Here is an 18428-nt window from a genome sequence, read left to right on the forward strand (position 1 = left end):
TGACAGAACAGCAAAAATGTGGACACAAATCAGATCTTCAAAGGTGACCTACTATCTTTTCTTGAACAGGTCAGGATATATTTATGGGCAATAAAAAACATGTTCATGGGATTCTTTTTCACACCATAATTCTTAGATTATGAGATTTTAGTCAGTGCTACCTTTTTTGAGCTCCATTAATAATGAGTTATTTCAGGGTCTCCTGTCACTTTAAATCCAAATAAGCTGCTTTTGGCCACGTCCCCTCAACTCAAAATTTACTCTCGCACTTGGAAATGTATGCAAACAGATGCACAACAGTACATCCTTGAAAAGCAGAAGTGGAGCCTCCTGCACAACTAACATGAATGCAGTGAGTGATTTCAAAATGGCAAGTCAAGTCTTTTCCAGCAGCCGTTGTACAGCACATGCAGCGGTGAAACCAGCTGACCAAACGTTCTGGAGATTTCCTTTGGTTGCTAGGTAACATGCCTGAACTTAGTTGGGTTGGTAGGTGAGGGGCAGCGCAATTCAAATGATTCTTGAGGCTCATTTTGCAGACACCAATAAACTTTAACTTATTGCCAGAAACTGGAAATAAGTTAAAGTTTAACTTATTGCCAGAAACTGGCAATAAGTTAGTTTCTGGCAATAAGTTAGATTCACTTAGTTTCTTTAAGTGGATCACTTAAAGAATCGCTTTCTTTAAATGATTCAGCCGTTTTTAGAAGCAGTAGAAGTACACAAAGGTACAAAATGTGAATTTTGCATAATAGGTCCCTTTTAAGAGGCTGTTCATGGTTAATTTTAAACATTAAATGTATTTATCAAAGCTTCCAACAGATCATAGCCAAAAGCAGTGAGTCGGTGGATTCAAGAACACAAAAGGCACAATTCAAGGTTTCCGTCCTTAGGAACTGTGAAGTTGAAGGCTTTAGTTCCTGAACTTACTTTCCGTAACGGGAACAGAGATGATGACTCCATTTCCAGTCCCAATCCACAAGCGGCTACATGAAACCATCAGAGCTGTGATCCTCACAAACGAGAAGCCCAACTTGCCCGTACCTGCAGCACAGTAAGACACGCTCTCTGTTTTACTCTGAAACCCAACTCCGGTTCGTACAGCCGACTGCGACCTCGCTCTGACCGAGCATCTTGCTGACGTAGGGCTCAATGTCGATGTCCTGGAGGTGCTGGTGTGTGTGTGCGTGGAACAGCCTGAGGGTGGAGTCCAGCTTGATGGACACCCAGATCCCATCCCCGTGCCAGGCCAGCTGACGGACCTGGCTGTCCTTACGAGGGTGGGCGTCGAAGGTTTTCTGTGAGAGCGAGAGAAACGTAAACGTGAGCCAACGTGCTGATCTTACAGACTTTTAGCTGAGCTGGCTAAAAGTTTTCCTTCACCTCAACCTTCATGGCTCTGGGATGCACCACATGGATCTTGTTCCTGTAGCCGCACCACACCCGGTCGTGCACCACGGTCATGCAGCGGATGGAGTGGTGCTGCTTCCCCAGGTCCAGCAGATGGTAGTTGGTCAGGTCCCACTGCCCGTCTGGCGACGGAAAGTCAAAACACTTCCTCAGAAACGGGCACTGTCTGCGTTTCCAATGCAAATGTGCGCAAAATTTTGTCGATGTTCAGCTAATGTCGAAAAACACTACCACAATTTTGCAATTTTAGTGCTTCTTTTAAACAAGAAACACTATTAAAATCACATAATAATAAGCTTGTTCAAGCGATAAGTCATTAAAAAACATGCCTCGCCATCATCCTACTTCCTACCTACTTCCTGTCGTCGATATGGTTGAAAAACCTCATCCTATCGCCAAAGTTTTTTTTATCGAACAGCAAGTTTTTTCAAAACTGGCATGTTTCCATGACGTAAATTCATTTATGAAATGTCAAATTGCGCAACTACATGGTGAATGTTTAACACTAAGGAGTTTTGGTCTCACCAGTTCCTCTGTGGAAAATGGCTAACGTGCTATCAGACATGCTAACCAGGACCCGTCCCTTCACGTGTCTGAGGAGGACATGACATGAAATCAACACAATAAGAGGAAAAAAGAAAAAAACAAAAACTGCTTGTTTCTAATAAACTTACACTATGCCGATCACAGGCTTCTTCAGCTTTATAGAGTGGAGACACTTCTTCCAGTGAGCAACAGACGAGTGGACGTACACGCTAAGGTCAACGGCGTAATTCGTTAGCAAAACTGAATTTCACTCGAATTGGTTCTCAGGTGGAGAGTGATAAGTGAAAGTCACTAAAGAAATAAAAAATTTACCATCCATTTTGAGCCCCCAGCCACATGGTGGGCAGAACGCTGCTCATTTTCTGAGCTTCTTCTATCATCAGGTCCTGCTCCTCTGCGTTGGGGTTTGAACTCACTCCGTCTTTCAGAAGGTCGCTCTCTCTGCTCACAAGAGACAACCAGAGACACAGAGGACCACAGTTAACAACGGAAGACATGCAATGTGTCCAGTGGAGTAGCATGATTTGACCATTGTTACCCGGTTCAAGGTATATGAAGGTTTTGAAAAGCTACGGATTCAAAATCATTAAAATTTTATATCATACTACGGAGATCTGCCGCAGTGCAGAGTGTTGGAATCATGGCAGCGAACCAGAAAAAGGGCAAATAAATTTTCACTGTTTTTTCCTAAACAGAACAAGTAAGTAGAGAAATGCTGTTGGATGCAGATGATGTTAGTCAAGTTTCAATTAGTTAATCCTTGTCCATGTATTATGTTAAGCTTGTTAACAAGAATAAGCGACTAATTTTGTTGCAATCTATGTTCAGAGCTGAGTTTACCTGACTGCTTCTTTTTCTTTTGGGGGGAAAAAAGTTACTTATATGAAGCTTTGCTGCACTGTTCATTTTACTTTTGATTGAAAAACATTATGAACTTTTGCTACTCTTACCTGAACGGATTGATTTTGCACGTAAAGAAATAGACTGCAGAGATCGGAAACATCTTCTCATATTCATGCAACGTAAGAGCTGAAGTTTATGGAAATCTGAGCGCAGCTAGTACTTTCTGCACGTCGCCGTTTACCTCTGAGAATAGTTAGCTGGCGTCTCCCTGGTCTGCTGCGCCCCCAGTGGATCTGTGAAGACGTGTTCTGCGTAGATGCCCCTCAGGCTCTCGCTGTGGTCGACAGGCTCTGCGCTGGTCTCCACGGCGTCCATGGCCTCTTCTGCTGCTCTGGAATCTGTGGTGAGAGTCGGCAGGTCTGATGGGTGCGGGAAGACGACGCGTGATCCTGAATGCTCTCGCTGGTTTCTTGTGCTTTACCTGAACTGTCTGCTGTCTGAGGAACGGCGATCGCTCCCTCGCCGTCGCAGCCCACCACCGTGATGCCTCCCAGGATGCTGTCGCCGCCTTCTGATCCGCTATTGGCCGTCGACAAGCCGTCGTCTCCCGCCGGGCCTGCGTCAGTGCTTGAGGACACTTCCTCTCCGGCCGGATAGTCGGTCTCTCTCGCACCTTGACGGTAAGAGGAAGTAGCAGTCCGATCACAGTGAGCTCCACTCCATTGAAAGTAAGTCACGGACGCACTGTTGTTTTTATTTTAAATCACTGACCGGGTACGCTAGAGATGCAGAAGACGTGCGAGTTACAGACAAAGAAGCTCTCCAGGATGTTCCCGGGCTGGTTGGCATCGATGACGACGACGTTTGAATTGGACTGGGTGCTGGTGGAAATCCATACCAGAGAGGAAAACTCGTCCTGGTGCCGCAATTCTTTCTGCTGCTCCTGCAGAAAAAAAACCCCCAGAGAAATAAAAATACACAGTAAAAACACAAAATCTTACCAAATATCTATCATCTTAATAGTTACTTAGAGCAAATATCTTGGTAACACTTGAAATAAGACAAGTGTTACCACTTGTCTTATGTGGCAACACTAACTGTAAGTTCACTAACTTACAGGGAACGTTTTTCCAGTCCTACTGGCAGAAAAATGTCTTGTTATAAGTGAAGCAATCTGCCAGTGGAACAAGTACTTTTTCATCAAAATTAAGAAATTATTGACTTAAAACAAGCTCTTATATCTGGCTGAAAAGTTACTTCTAAGTCAGTTTTATCTTATTTCAAGGGTGCCAAGATGTTTCAAACAGAAACCATACCGAAAAGGGGAAGATTTTGTGTTGCTGCAGTGTAAAATCATACTGAATTTGAACCTTTTTCATTTTGCTCTCCTCCGCATCCTTATATTGGTTTGTCACATTTAAACTGGGGAGGTGGCGCACCTTTAGTTCCTGATCCAGTTCGTCGACGCTGCTCTGCGAGCCTCTCTTCCTTCTGGGACTTTCTGCACCGGACACGTCGCTGTAGAACACGCTGGCTCCCACGATTGAGCCTCCGTCTCTGGTTTTCCCTCCAGACAGGTTGACGCCTGCAGCACACCACAGCTGGAGCGCGGACACGGAGAGAGAGGCCAAACACAACAGACAGCAGGTTAATGATGCATCCGTACCGCAAATCTGTCTTAAAGTTAAAAAAAACAAAAAAATAAAACCAAACACTATCTGTGTTATTTTAGTAACTGATTATTAAAAATGCCAGATCAATGTAAATATTTAGGAGAATATGTGTGCATATATATTTCCTCAATGTTTCTTAATAATGAAGAAATATTAAATAGAATAATGTGAATCCATACAAATTGTTTTTTTTATTTCATGTTTTTGTTTAGTTGGGGGCAAATATAAGATATTTTTCTTCTTTCTGCTGTCTTTTATTTTATGAATTGGTATATTTTTTCTATTGTATATGATTTTGTTTTTAATGACATTAGTACATTTTCCAACTAACTAATTAATCGATTATTCCGACGATTAATTGGATTTTTTTTTTAAATAGCACATTTTACAGATTTTTCATTTACCCAATTAAACTTTTTAATGCAATATTAGAAATGCATAAAGAGATGCAAATAAATTTTGTAATTCCTTTTATGCATATGACAATTTTATTGCATTCATTTAATTCATCTAGTAAATATGAATAGCGTGAAACTAAAACTGCCACTTGAGGAGTTTTGGTTAAAATATATTTACAGACTGATTTTTTCATTTTTATTTTTTTCATTTTTTATCTGAAATGCAAAATGCATTTTTTTGTACAGTTTTAGCTTAATTAATGCTCTGAAACGATGGGTGATTTTTTTCCAGCAAATGGCCTTTACTCCATCTGTAAACTCCAGCTAATGATTAACCGGTTACTAAACTACTTGACAATCATTTCCAAAATTGATTAATCACAATTTATCCAATTAATCGTTTCAGCTCTGAATGCTTATGGACAGCAGTAGCAGACACCTTCATAGTGGGATCTTTCTCATCCAGCGGCCTGAGGAAGACGGGAACAGGCAGATTCTTCATCTTGCCGTCTGCCTGACCTCCATTAGCCTGAAAAGTCAAACAAACAAGCTTGTATTCAGGATGAATGAAACCACATAACAGCTCGGTGAGAATCCAGAACGGAGGCATCTGAAATGTTTCGGTAACCGTCTGATTACTTTGTATTTCTTGGGCAGGCTCCAGCCGTAGGCCTGCACTCTGCCGTCCTCCTTCTGGACGTGAGCTTTGACCTGTTTGTACTGAGCTCTCTTCTGCTCTCGCCGTGACACTGAACTCTCAGGTGGCGGACTGAAAGGGCAGAATGTATTTGTATCAAATCTTATGGAAAAAATGTCATGTTGTTTTTCAAAAAAAGTAAATGTTTTACTACTTTTTGTTTTTTTGTTTTAGAAGCACCACAAAAAACCCCAAAAAACAACAAATGACAAAAGTTATCAAAAGTTCTCCATGCCAAAGCAATGCAAAAACAACAGAAAACAACAATGAAAGCTCAGGAGTTTTGCTGAGTAAATTGGAAATTTCTTAGGCTATCATTAAAAAAAAACAATAAATGTATGTAACATGGACTGACTTACTCCTCATTGAGGAAATCAAACGCTTTGCTCTTGTCGCTGGGCAGCTGCTGCAGGGTGCTGCTCTTCTTCTTGACGGACGGCTGAACCTGTGAGGTGGGCGCGTTGTACTTGACGTTGACCGGCGCCTCCCCCGCCGGCTTCTTCCCCGCTCCGCCCGACGAGCTAAACAAACGGCTGAAACTGGAGGTGTAAGGGCGGGGAAGTGGGGAAGAGAGAAAAGGAAAGAGAGAGAGAGGAGGAGGAGGGGTGGAAGCACACAGAGACAAACGTATAGCAGGGTGGACACAAGCAGTAGCTCCAGCAGTAAGAGGGGGTTTAACACGTAAGGGGGAAAAACAGAAACCCTTCTCCATGCCGGTATACCATGCTAGCTTTCATCCAGGCAAAAAAAAAAGTCTCTTCACTTTATAAATCTCTCTTGCAAGGAGACACGCCCGTCCTTTCAGAGAGCAGGGATTGCGGGTCATTAAAGAGCAAACACCAGGAAGTTAGTAAACGACACAGAGCAGAACACGCCTGTCCAGAAAACACCCCCGTTTCAGAGATGCACCCAGAAATCGGCTGGTAATCGGATAAACTAAAAAAATGTACGGCTTGATCTGAGGCGAGCAGGTTGTAAACTCAAGAATCTGATCAGCACCATTCTAAGCACAACACTCTTCAGTGTGGATGGCGTTACTGCAGGAAGGGGACTAAGCTAACCATTTGAGGTAATCTTTGGTTGGTTAAATGAATTTAGAAAAAAATTAAAAATTAAGAACCTATTTTCCACAGCACGACAAAACATGTCTGCGGGTAATTCAGGCTGCGAGAAGGTGAGAGAGAGCAAAGCTTTAGCAGATAACAGGAAGAATGGACAGAGTGCAGCCGATTTGTTGTGTTTCATCCTTTTTGAGATTCCAAACCGCCGTCTGTCACAAAACATACTGGATTCTCTAGAGCACGGGTGTCAAACTGAAGGCCTGCGGACAAAATCCAGCCCGCCATAACTATCTATGTGGCCCTCTACAACAGAGGACCACATGAACTGAACTTTAAGATGACAATTGTGTGCTTAAGTATTATTTCCTCAGTCAAATCAGTTTTCATTTGTAAAGGAGCAAATTACATCAGTGTGAAAATATGTTAAAAGTTGTTACATTTTAAGAAGTACTGACTGAATAAAGAGAATTTTTTACATTTGTTAACGGGTGGTTTTATCAACACGTTCTGCCACAACCGGTCCTTTGAGGACATTCATGATCCTGATCCGGCCTGAATGAAAATGAGCTTCACACCCCCGCTCTAAAGAACACACAAAAAAACTGATACTTTAATTATACTAATTATCCTAATCAGTAAAAGATGGTAAGCTAGTTTAAAATGTCCCCTCCGTCATCTTTTTGTCTTTGTTTTAAAATAATAAAATCACCATTTAATTTTGATTCATGGTTATGAATTAATTATTGAAATAATCTTCAAATAATTTAGTGAACAATTAATTATTAACTGGAGTATGCAGACTCAAAGAAAGCCATTTGCTGAGAGAACAAGACATTAAGAGCTTAATTAAGCCAAAGTTGTACAAAAATATATGTAAATTTGATTGAATATAAAAAATTTAAAAAAACCTGTCTATAAACATGTGCTACCCAATGGAGATGCATCCTTTAATACAAGCGACAACTAAAGATGCTATTAATGCATTTTAGGTAATAAAATGTTAATTTTCTTATTTTAAAAAGGAACTGAACTATTTTTAATTGCATCTTTTAATATATTTCTAACATTGTATCAAAAGGGCTTGAATAAAACTCTGCAGAATGTGCCAATTTTTTTTTTATCAATCAATCAATCAGCCAATTTTTTTATCCTATTAATCATCAAAATAATCAGTACCTAAGTTACTCCAGATCCCTGGAATAAATCGGACTGATTTTCAGTGAATTTTGACCGAATTCTGATTGGTGCACCTCTACTCGGCTCTCATTGACTCCACACCGAATGCGTCAAGTATTCAGCATTTTCTATGTGGTAACCCTGGTTTACCGCCAAGCTTTTTGCAGCAAGAAACACAAGAAACTTCTGTTTGTCTGTCAAATCTATTCCCACTAAATCTGAGCAACCCTCGTCCCAACACACCTCCTGCACAGAGACATCACAACATCAGGCAGAATATAAAGAGACACACAGGAACAGGGTGGAGACGATACATTGGTCAGATGTTACCCCAAAAAAACATCCATCATCAAACCAAACCAAACTGTTTCCTTAGAAAACTTAACAAAGAAGAGCATCGCCAAAAATCGGAGGGTTGGCATCGCGCGCAACACTCCCTGGTTTGCTCTCCTCTGTTAAGAGTTTGTTATTAGAATGTGAATATCACAAGCCACCCGAGATTTACCTACATCCTGGAGGAAACACCCAGAGAAAATGCAAAAGAAAGGTCAAAATAACATACGGATCACACGGCTGGTAACGTTTCAGGTGGATAAAAAGAGGAGCTTACAACTGCCAGAGGCTGGATTTCTTCTTCTCTGGAAGAGCGGGGTTCTCCTTCGAAGCACTGAAAGGAAAAAAAAAAGTAAATAAAAGTCTGAAGCTGTTTCTATTACAAAGACGGCACCTGGATTTCTACTTAAAGTCTCTACTGCACCACAGGGAACCTCCTTCGGTTTCTCACCGCACTGTGCCTTGGAAAAGTATTTATGACATTTCAGCAGTTCCACATTTCCTCACGGTAAAACCATCAAATTTAGTGTATTTTATTTTAAATTATTATGATTTTATTTTAGTTAACTAGCTGCTAGCAAGGCTATATTAGTAGCCAGTTACTGGTAGCCTGAACCGCCTGAAATCACAGAACAGAAAAATCCCATGAGGAAAAAAAGCTACAATATACGAGATTAAATAAATAGTACTTCCACAACAACATTTAAGACCTGTGTTAAATGTATTTAAGGCCAACATTATTTTAATAAAGACATTTTAAGGCCTTCATTTCAGACAGATTCATTTAAGGAGACCCTGTACAGAATTCAATGCTGGTGGAGATTTACCCCAAAAGACTTGTAGTTTTTAACTGTAGCAAACATGTTAACTCGGGTGAGCACAGGAAACGTTCCAGATTCCACAATTTTTTGCAGCCATTCATCTTTCTCTTTCCACTTCCCAAAAGTACCAAAAAAAAAAAAAAAAAAACTCCATTGAAGTTTATGGTTCTCAATGGTTAGCACATGTAATGAACGCGTTTTTAGGGCTTGTTGTGATCTTACCGGATCATCTCTGTCCATCTGACGGCTTCCTGCAGCTCCATCAGCCTCTCTTTATACTGGTTCCTCTCCATCAGGACTCTGGCCATCTCCACTCTGGTGAAACGTTTCCTCTGGGCTGTGGGCACATCGCTCTGCAGGCACAACGTAACCATGAGCCAAAATGACACACGTGCTTCAACTCGTTCCGTGATTTCCATGAACAGATGCTTACGTCGTCCTGGTTTTCATTCTTGACCTTCTGTTTGGCCTCATCCAGCTCGGCTTTAACTCTGCAATGATGGGATCCATCTGAGTTAATTACGCGTTAAGTAAGCAACCGAGGACATTTTAAAACCTCTGAGCGAACATACTTCCTCAGCTCCTCTTCTAACTCCTTGTTTTTATCCTCCAGTTTGGTCTTAGCCTGAGTGACGGCCTCAAGCTCGCCTCGCAGAACCTCCTTCTCACAGGACAGGTCGTCCAGTTGAGCAATGAGGTCGTTTTTCACCACATTCAGAGCGTTTCTGGAAACACATCCATTGAGCTACGTTCAACACGAAGCGTTTCAAAAAAGTTTAAGTCAGCGGTGAATGCTCTTAAAGGGCCGGTTGCACCAGCATGTACTGAAACCTTTGAAACACCAATAAATTCTTAAAATTAAATAATGTAGCTGAACATCTCTTCAGTCCCTCCAGGATTTTGTGATTCTTTTAGTGATTTTTTGCAAAAAACATCAAAGTGTTTGTGGAATTAATTTGGAAATATTTGCGCTTATTTATGATGGTAAATGCAACTTTTTATATAGATCATGGACTATATAATCTGACACCAATTAATGTTGAGGCAGCTGTTTAGTTACAAGAAAGCTTTTGACAATTTTTGAGAAAAATCTGCAATAAACTCCCAATTATGTATTAGCACAAAAAAGTGCAGATTTGTTGATTTTGCATAAATTTCCACAATAATTCTCAAACTGGAGGGACTGACTGATATAATTTGGCAGTAAACAGATGAAAATTGCATTGATCTGATTGATAACATGATATTTAAGCACACTTAGTGTTTAGTCTAGAATCTAGAGGGCCACATAAAAAGCTATGGCGGGCCGGGTTTGGCCCACAGGCCTCGAGTTTGACACGTGGTTTAAGTAGTGAGCACTGACTTGGTCTCCAGCAGCTGGGTGTTCTCATGGATTAGATGTTCGACCTCCCGACCCATACCTGGAAATGAACGTCTGGGTTAATAAGGCAGCAAGTTATCATTTACCACTTCTAACCAGTGCGTTTGTCTCTGCCTACTCTATCCACCTATGCATTTTCAGTCTTACCTAAAAGGTTGCAGACTGACAGCGACATAAAAAAAGGACGATGAGAAAGGTTTATTCATAATTACGTCCCTTTTAAGCATTTCTACTCTAGAATATCACTACCTCCAACATGTAAACATCACAATTATACAATCAGCTACAACAGCGAGAGACGACCAGTAAAGACAACAAGGACGGAAATCTCCGATACACACCAGAGAACTCATCTGAGGACGTTTATCGCCGCAAGCCAAAGCAAAAGACAATTCAGAGAGGTCGAGTCGAGGAAAACTGTGTTTGTGAAAGCAAAAAGCCGAAATGTAACGAGAGAGAAAACGAGAGCCGGGTGTTTTTACCCAGCAGGTCGGCTCCCTCGTCCACGTCGCCGATCATGTCGTTTCCTGCAGACGCCAGCTCATCGAACAGAGAGTCGTTGTTGCGGCCGAAGGCTGGATTCTCGATGCCACCTTTGGTTGGCGTGCTGGACGAAAGTCACAACGTGGATATATGAAACATAATTCATAACTCGGTGGTGATAAAATCTGAACACATTGGAGTAATAATTATCACCCATTTCCACCACTGCAGTATTTGTTTTCAACTTAGTTTTCTTAGTGTATTTTTACTAGCTTCATTTTTACTCCTCACTATTCTCACTGCTTGCAGGTCAACTTATTGATTGTATAAATTAGTCATTAAAGCTGCAGTATGCAACTTTTACAAAATAGTTTATTTACATGTTTGTTCAAACTGTCACTATGTTGTGATAATACAGTATGACAAATAATCTGTGGACAAATAACGGAGCTACTCCCAGTGCTACTATTACCATCTGAAGAAACCCACAGCTCCCGGTCAGAAACAACCAGTCAGAGCCAGGGAGGGTCTTAGCGCAGTCAATCATCCTCGTGTACATGACATAGTCACAGTTTTGACAAATATATCTTTTATAAAAGCTACAAGGGGAATTGAGGGGAAAGGTAGCAGTAATCCTAAATATGTACCTTGTCCCTTGGCAGCTGTCAAAGTCCATGTCCAGCTCAGGAGTGGACTCTATGATAGCCTGCACCTCAGACTTCTCTGGGCTCTCTTCTCCCTCTGGAAAAAAAATAAAAAAACAACAGCTGCAGCTTTCAGGAGACTGACCACTTCATTTAATTAGTTTGTGTCAATGTTTCAAACACAGAGAGAAACCAAGACATTCTGCTCAAATCAAAGTAAAACACTGATTTTTTTTTTTCACATCACGACCATTTCTGGGTCCCATGGTGGGAGTTTTCAATCCATCTGTCTGTAATTTAATCTGTGAATGAACTGACTCTTAATGACTGTGGATGTGTTTACGGCTGGCTTAGCATCATGCATTAATGCATTAAAATTCTGCTTTCCAATAATATATTTAACCAATTCCTGGATTTCTGCTTCATAACTGACATGCATCTTCTAGACAAAAATCAGAAAGTTTAGGGAGAATGGTGTCGATACTAATTATTAACAAACAAACATGAAAGGCTAGAAAAGGCATCAGAGTGGAGGTTCACCTTTCAAGCAGGACAGCAACCGTAAACACACAGTCAGAGGTACAATGGAAGGTTACATCAAAGTATTCTCATGTGATACATGGTCAAGTCAAAATATAGACCCAAATTTAATTGGTCGTAATTGTAGTGTGAATGAAACTCAAAGACTTCTGCATGATACGGTGTAGTTGTGACAGAAACTGCGACGGTCACCTTTACTTGTGACGGACGCAGAGGCAAACTTCTGGACGTCGTCTCCACGCCGGCCCTTCTGTTCTTCCCTCGACGTTTCCTTGTTCTCTCCGTTTTCAGGTTTTCCGCTTTTCCTGTTGAGTCCTCCCGAAGGTTCCTGCTCCACGGACTCCATGGCAACATCAGAAGAAGCCGTAGACAGCTGCGAAGCAGTGGTAAGCACGTGTTCGCCATTGGCCACTTCGTGAGGAGACAGCGGCGTGATAGAACCGCCCTGAGACGACACGGTTTTGGACAATCCATTGTTTAAGGACGCCGTAGATAAAGGCTTGGAGGCGTTTCCCTGGTTGGCTGCTGTGCTGGATTTGGAGTTTCCACGGTTTGCATTGGCCAACTCGTCCTGACGGGGAGGGGAACGAGGGTGAATGAGAGACAGAAGGAATTTTCTACATTTCTAGCTATAAATGTACGGTTTGTGAAGGACAAATTAGACCCAATTGAGCTGTGACCAAATAAACTAATGTCCACAAAACTAAACTCTGAAAGCAGCAAAACATTGTCAAGTCTGGTGAACTGGAGCCAATTTAAAGAACAAGCAAAACCAAACAATTATTTTCATCCAGAACAATTAGAGCTTTTCAGAAATATTGCTGATGTGATTGGACTTTGCACATCTCACCAGACTTGAAAACTTTAGGCAAGTAAATTACACAACGTGCAATATCATACCTGGAAAACGAGCATAATGGTAGATGTTTCCCTACGTCAGATGCGACAGAACTTTACTCTAACAACCCACAGCAATAAACCAAAGCTACTGACGCAACCACTACTGACTGTACAGGAAGACGGTGTTAAAGGTACATCTCTTTATATTTTAACAATTGAGTCTATTAGGTTTAAGGATTGTTAAAATATAAAAGGAAGCGGAAAGAGACAAATAAGTAAACAAGAATGGAGCTAAAGCAGAAACGCAATGTCAGAAAAAGTAGAGTTGTGCGATATTGATCTGATACAAAGTAAATAAAGTACCAGTGTCTCTGATACCGATCCTCATGCAGATACGTTCTACTTAAACTTTTTATAATGTCAAGCTTGACATTGAAGTTCTTTTTTTTTGTGTGTGTGTGTATTATTCCACAATTTTCAGCTGAAACTCCAAACGCAGCCAGTGGACATCATGCACTTCTAACTGCTCTAAAGTATTAGCATCACTATTTATATTTACACAACCAATTCTGCAGAAAATACAGCCAAGGAAATGGTTAGTGTTATGGATGCCATCACTCAGATAACCTCCATGAAGGTCTACCTGGTTGAGGAAATTCCCTGGTGATATTCCTCCAACATCTCTCACTTGGGAAAAAATCCCTTCAAACTGAAGAAGATTAAAATCGGTTACTGTACAGATTATCAGAGGGGAGAGAAAAAAAACTCAACCTGAGTAGCTTTATGGGTAATCGACCTGTTACGAGAGTTGAGAAGAACTATAATAATGTAAAACTAAAGAATATTAACTAAAAAGATGTTATTACAGATCAGGTTCCACAGCGCCTTACTGATAAATGTTATAGTTTCTGCAAGATTCAAATTTTAAGTGTCAAGTTTAAGACACTACCATTTGTTTTTAACTATGAGATTGTAATACCGTTCCTCTTCCTTAGTGTGTGACCTACTTGGTGAGGGCTCAGTGTGTAAACAAAAGCTGAACCATTTTAACTCTGCGCCATCCTGATACTCTAACCCTGCATTGTTCTCTTCCTGTTGATCCTCCTATAAATAACTCAGAGCACATGGAAAATAATCAATGGGGACAATAACTAAGGATCTGTTCGAATCCCTGTCACCTTGAAAACAACAGATGTTGCATTACAAGCAGACACTATTTAAAGATTTCTCACACACCGACGAGGTCAATACTAGAGGACTTTTTTTTCTTTTTACTGTTCCTCATTTCTCATCGTTTGCTTTTCCTACCTTTTCCACACTCTCTCTCCAAGGAGAACGACCTCGAACATTACATGCCGGCGTTACCGTGTTGTTGCCATAGCAGCACTAAGAGGCCAATTAGGGTGAAATGGCCCTCTGTCTAAAGTGGCTCTACCCAAAACACCCAACAAAATACGCAGAAGAAAAGAAAAGTCCAGAAAATTCCTTGATTGTGTGTAGTTTAGCAATAAGTGGAGAAAAGAAGAACATAAAGACCTAAAACAAAAGAAAGTAGCTGTTTGTAGAGTAGTAGCTACAATTTAAAGTCGTGAAAAGTGCATCTATCTTTCAGAATTACTTGTGAGTTAAGGACACACTACAGAGTAAACATGTTAAATCAAACATCATTACTTTGTGGAAAAGTGGCACAAAAAATTGTAAGAAGCTACTCAAAGTCTTAAAACTGAAAGAAAACAGGAAAATACCCGTTGGTTGCTGAAAAGATTTCTTGTTATTCCTTAGAGCAAATGTGTAAAACTGAAGGCCCAAACTTTCAACAGAGTGTGCTTAATTATTATTTTAATCAATCAAATCAAATCAAAGCGGTTTTCATCTGTAGAAAATATCTCTGTGTTTTACTGCATGCATCTTGCCATCATTTTTGATGAGCTTCCTTACTGCATGATGCTGCCATCACCATGTTTAACTTTGGGCGATGGAGGCCAAAAAGGTCCCTATTGGGACCAGAGAACTTCTTCCTTGGTCAGTTTGTTCACTAACTCACTCTAACAAACCACAAACCTCTCTTAAATTTCACAGGCATTAGATTTTACATAGAGGCACAATAGTAAAAGGGCTGACGACAAATGCTCAGCTCATTATTCTCCTTCATCTTCACAGTTTGGCTCTACTTTGTGTTACTCTCATTACAAAAAAAGTAAATTAAATGTATTTATACAGCACTTTTCACAGATAATTGAATTAGAAAGTGCTTTACAACAAGGAATAATAATAATAATAATAATAATAATAATAATAATAATAAGCACACAACAAATAGAAACCCTTGTCTAATTAAAAGTCTGCTCTACATAAGACTTCAGCAGCTATTTCAAATATGTTTATGTTGTGCATCTATAACATGAAACAACAAGAGAATACAATTCAACGGGTAAGAATACTTTTATATTACACCAAACACGGTGAGGGAAAAGGTGTCAAATATTTAAAAATGGGTAAAAAAGCGCTAAGGAGACTAAAACTTGTCAATACGGAGAATTTTTAAAGGCTGAAGAACAAGGAAAGTTTAGAGGTTACTAAGAGTCATCCCACTCTACCAACTCCAATCATGTTCATTGAACCAGAGTTAGTGTAAAACACAAACGGAGGCCTGTCAGGCTCATTAATATTCATGATGGAGCCTTGCTGGAAGTATGATCCTCAATGGCGACGATGTGAAAGAGACTGTGTCTCATCCGCCCTCCCAGGAGAGCTAAGGCAGGCCCCAGAATGGTACCACTTCCCTTCTTCCTGGGCGCCAAGCCATCCCCGTCACACACAAACACACACAAGCTGCTAAAAATTCAGGACACACTGAACAATCCATTCTCTCTGAATAGAAATTTAGTCCTTCAGAGTTTACTGGCACAGAATGTTTCCATTTGGTTCCTGAACCCAAAGCAGTGATGTGACCGCTCTGGGTTCATGGGAAGCTCACGGTGTACACCTGACCGAAACGGGGGAGAAGTTTGCAAGTTTAATCGAGAGTTTAATCATGGGCCGTACCTTGATGCTGGTGTTGGACTGCGGGTGGCTGACGTTGTTGAATCTCCATGGTTCAGACGGGGTATCGACAGGGTCCCGCTGGAATTCAGGGGTCATGCCATCGGGCCCGGGAAGTTGGAAAACCATGGAGATGGGGCGCTCTTTCCTACAGACAAAGGGAAACGGTTGGTTGGAGCTCAACACGTTACACTCAGTGATTTCCAGTGATCAAGCTCCGTCGCTCTAGCTGGAAGAAAAACAACGTCTAAAAGTTTCACCAACGCACAGAAAACTGGATGAAGTATAATCTGATCCGTCACACAGAAACTCTCCGACACAACCAATCATTAGGAGTTAAATCACTGTTAAATCAGTCCAGATTTCTTTCGTTTTGGGACATCGGGCGATAGCTACATGAGAAACTGATCTTATCGACCTCCACAAAAGATCTGAAAATCCACAACCTTCTCCTTTTTAGGGATGAAACGATTAATTGGATTATTTGTGATGAATCGATTATTGAAGCAATCGTCAATTTAGTCATTGATTACTTGTTAACTTGATTTATTGAAAAAAAGGCCATTTGCTGAAAGAACACCACCCCCAGAGCTGTAATTAAACCAAAACTGCCGAAAATATATTCATTTTGAATTTAAGATTAAAAAATAAAAATAAAAACTGTCTATAAATATGTTCTACTCAAAACTCTTACATTCTGCAAAGAAAATCTCATATAAGCACCTTCTGCTATCTGATTATTAATTAGTTATTCCAAAAAGAAAATCTATCAACAGATTAGCCCTACATTGTATTAATGTTGAGTCAAACAGAGAGAGCTGAACTTTTCACATGCTAATATTAAAAACATGTTTATAGTTGTAGATGCATCTTTTGCTGCAAATGATTAAGCGTTTACTAAAGGAAAGCTCTTTTTTCTCTAAAAATGAATTGAATTATTCATTTGCCCCTTTTAACTTGTTTCTAATATTGTATAAAAAATACAAATCAAATATCTGCAAGAAGGTGCCAATTTTTTATCCAATTAATCGTCAGAATAATCGATTAATCGGTAGTTAATCAATCAATCAATAACTAAAATGATCTCAGTTCTATTCCTTTTGCTCCGCCATGAAAGATGATTGACTGACAGACTCGTCTGCATGTGGGTGGTTAACAGCAGCCCTCCCAATGTTGTCAGCTTTGCGATTTTGTAAAGTCTGACAGATTAAGAAGTGTAACAAAAGAGTAAAAATGAACGGGACCTCTCAGTGCGGTGCGAGAACATCTGATTTATGGTGAGCAGTCACAGCAGAGGATGGTGTACAAGACATGCTGTTGAGTCGGTGCTGCAGAAAAGGTGACAGCGGCTAAAAAAAAAACCGGAGCTCTAGTAATCAACAAAGTCTCAGGTCACTCTCATAACGGATTATTTAATCTGCGAAATTAAACGCAGTGTCCATCTTCTCAGCACAGTGGAATCAAAGCTGCATAATGTAATGAATGGAGAAAAAAAAATCCTGTGGTGCAGTAATGCTTCCCTTGAGGCTGATGTGGTGGGAAGAAAAGTAAAGCTGGGAATCACAGCCAAACAATTGTAAAGATCATAGAAAAGCAGTTTATTATTTTTGAGACATGCTAACCTGATAACTCTAATCTCTGAAACTAAATCATATCAGGATCTACAAGCATAGAGCCTCCTCACTTTGAAGTGGAAGGAAAAGGATACAATTCTGACCAATCATAAAATAGTTTTAAAATAGTTTGGCATATAGATTGGGTGAAAAGTTCACAAGGCGGGTTGAGACAAGAAGCGACAAACAACATGAGGCTGAGAACAAAATGACGTGGCTTTTGTCACTGAACTGCAACGATGACAGCTGACATTGGCAAATCGGCCAGAAGAGCCCTTTAATGAGGAAAGCAGTCAAGAGGCCCTTTAGAGGACCAACAGGTGAATCTGTAGTGAAACAATCTGGCCGTTGCAGAAGAGTGGTGAGAAGCTGCCATAAAAAGATTCATTGGTAGTTTTGACACAATTCGCATAGGAAGGACAAGAAACAAATGGGAGAACTAATTCTGGAAAAGCAAAACTGAACTCTTGCTTACAAAACTGTATGTGCTTGAAAATGAATACAGCACATACAACAAAACACACCACACACAAACTGACTTCACTCAAAAACATTCAGATCTCAGCTGGGAAATCTCTCTAAACCTCTCTAGACCAAGACCAAACGCGCGTTCGGAATAAACAAATATGGCCGATTGGGAAGAAGCAATAGTGAGAGTTTGTGGACAGAGAAAATCAATGCAAAGATGTCAACAATGTCCACTGGACTGTCAGTTGTTTTGGCTTCTGTATTTTAAATTTACCCGCCATATTTCTGTCACCTCGCTTTCTAAACATCACAATCAACAGGCTGCATTCTCGTTTGTCCTCAGGACAATTGCGATATCTAACCAAGACAATCCAACACGTTGAATGTCTCCGATTTTAGATCGTAGCGGTCCCAATATTCTTTCAAGAGGATCAGGTCACTCTATACACACCACACCCA

The 18428-nt window shown here is 40.5% G+C and overlaps 1 protein-coding gene across 8 annotated transcripts in view; it reads right to left on the reverse strand.

The window, feature by feature from the left end:
• spag9b (sperm associated antigen 9b) overlaps window positions 1-18428 on the reverse strand; it is a 41114-nt gene that overhangs the window by 3784 nt on the left and 18902 nt on the right. For 4 of the 8 annotated variants that reach the window (XM_081600348.1, XM_081600346.1, XM_081600353.1 and 1 more), the window contains 23 exons: window positions 15892-16036; window positions 13490-13555; window positions 12199-12577; window positions 11470-11563; window positions 10822-10946; window positions 10322-10379; window positions 9531-9683; window positions 9392-9449; window positions 9181-9311; window positions 8415-8471; window positions 5927-6106; window positions 5510-5639; window positions 5310-5399; window positions 4239-4400; window positions 3571-3742; window positions 3281-3472; window positions 3041-3197; window positions 2269-2397; window positions 2085-2165; window positions 1936-2003; window positions 1384-1532; window positions 1127-1298; window positions 931-1044 (listed from right to left, as the gene is read on the reverse strand). In XM_081600348.1, the coding sequence (XP_081456474.1) occupies window positions 931-1044; window positions 1127-1298; window positions 1384-1532; window positions 1936-2003; window positions 2085-2165; window positions 2269-2397; window positions 3041-3197; window positions 3281-3472; window positions 3571-3742; window positions 4239-4400; window positions 5310-5399; window positions 5510-5639; window positions 5927-6106; window positions 8415-8471; window positions 9181-9311; window positions 9392-9449; window positions 9531-9683; window positions 10322-10379; window positions 10822-10946; window positions 11470-11563; window positions 12199-12577; window positions 13490-13555; window positions 15892-16036 (3062 nt within the window). The remainder of the gene's footprint in view (window positions 1-930; window positions 1045-1126; window positions 1299-1383; window positions 1533-1935; window positions 2004-2084; window positions 2166-2268; window positions 2398-3040; window positions 3198-3280; window positions 3473-3570; window positions 3743-4238; window positions 4401-5309; window positions 5400-5509; window positions 5640-5926; window positions 6107-8414; window positions 8472-9180; window positions 9312-9391; window positions 9450-9530; window positions 9684-10321; window positions 10380-10821; window positions 10947-11469; window positions 11564-12198; window positions 12578-13489; window positions 13556-15891; window positions 16037-18428) is intronic. The other 4 variants (XM_081600350.1, XM_081600352.1, XM_081600349.1 and 1 more) reach the window with 3 other exon arrangements.

This window comes from Poecilia reticulata, chromosome 19 (genome assembly GCF_904066995.2).
Source record: "Poecilia reticulata chromosome 19, P_reticulata-male-v2, whole genome shotgun sequence".
Lineage (NCBI taxonomy): Eukaryota > Metazoa > Chordata > Actinopteri > Cyprinodontiformes > Poeciliidae > Poecilia > Poecilia reticulata.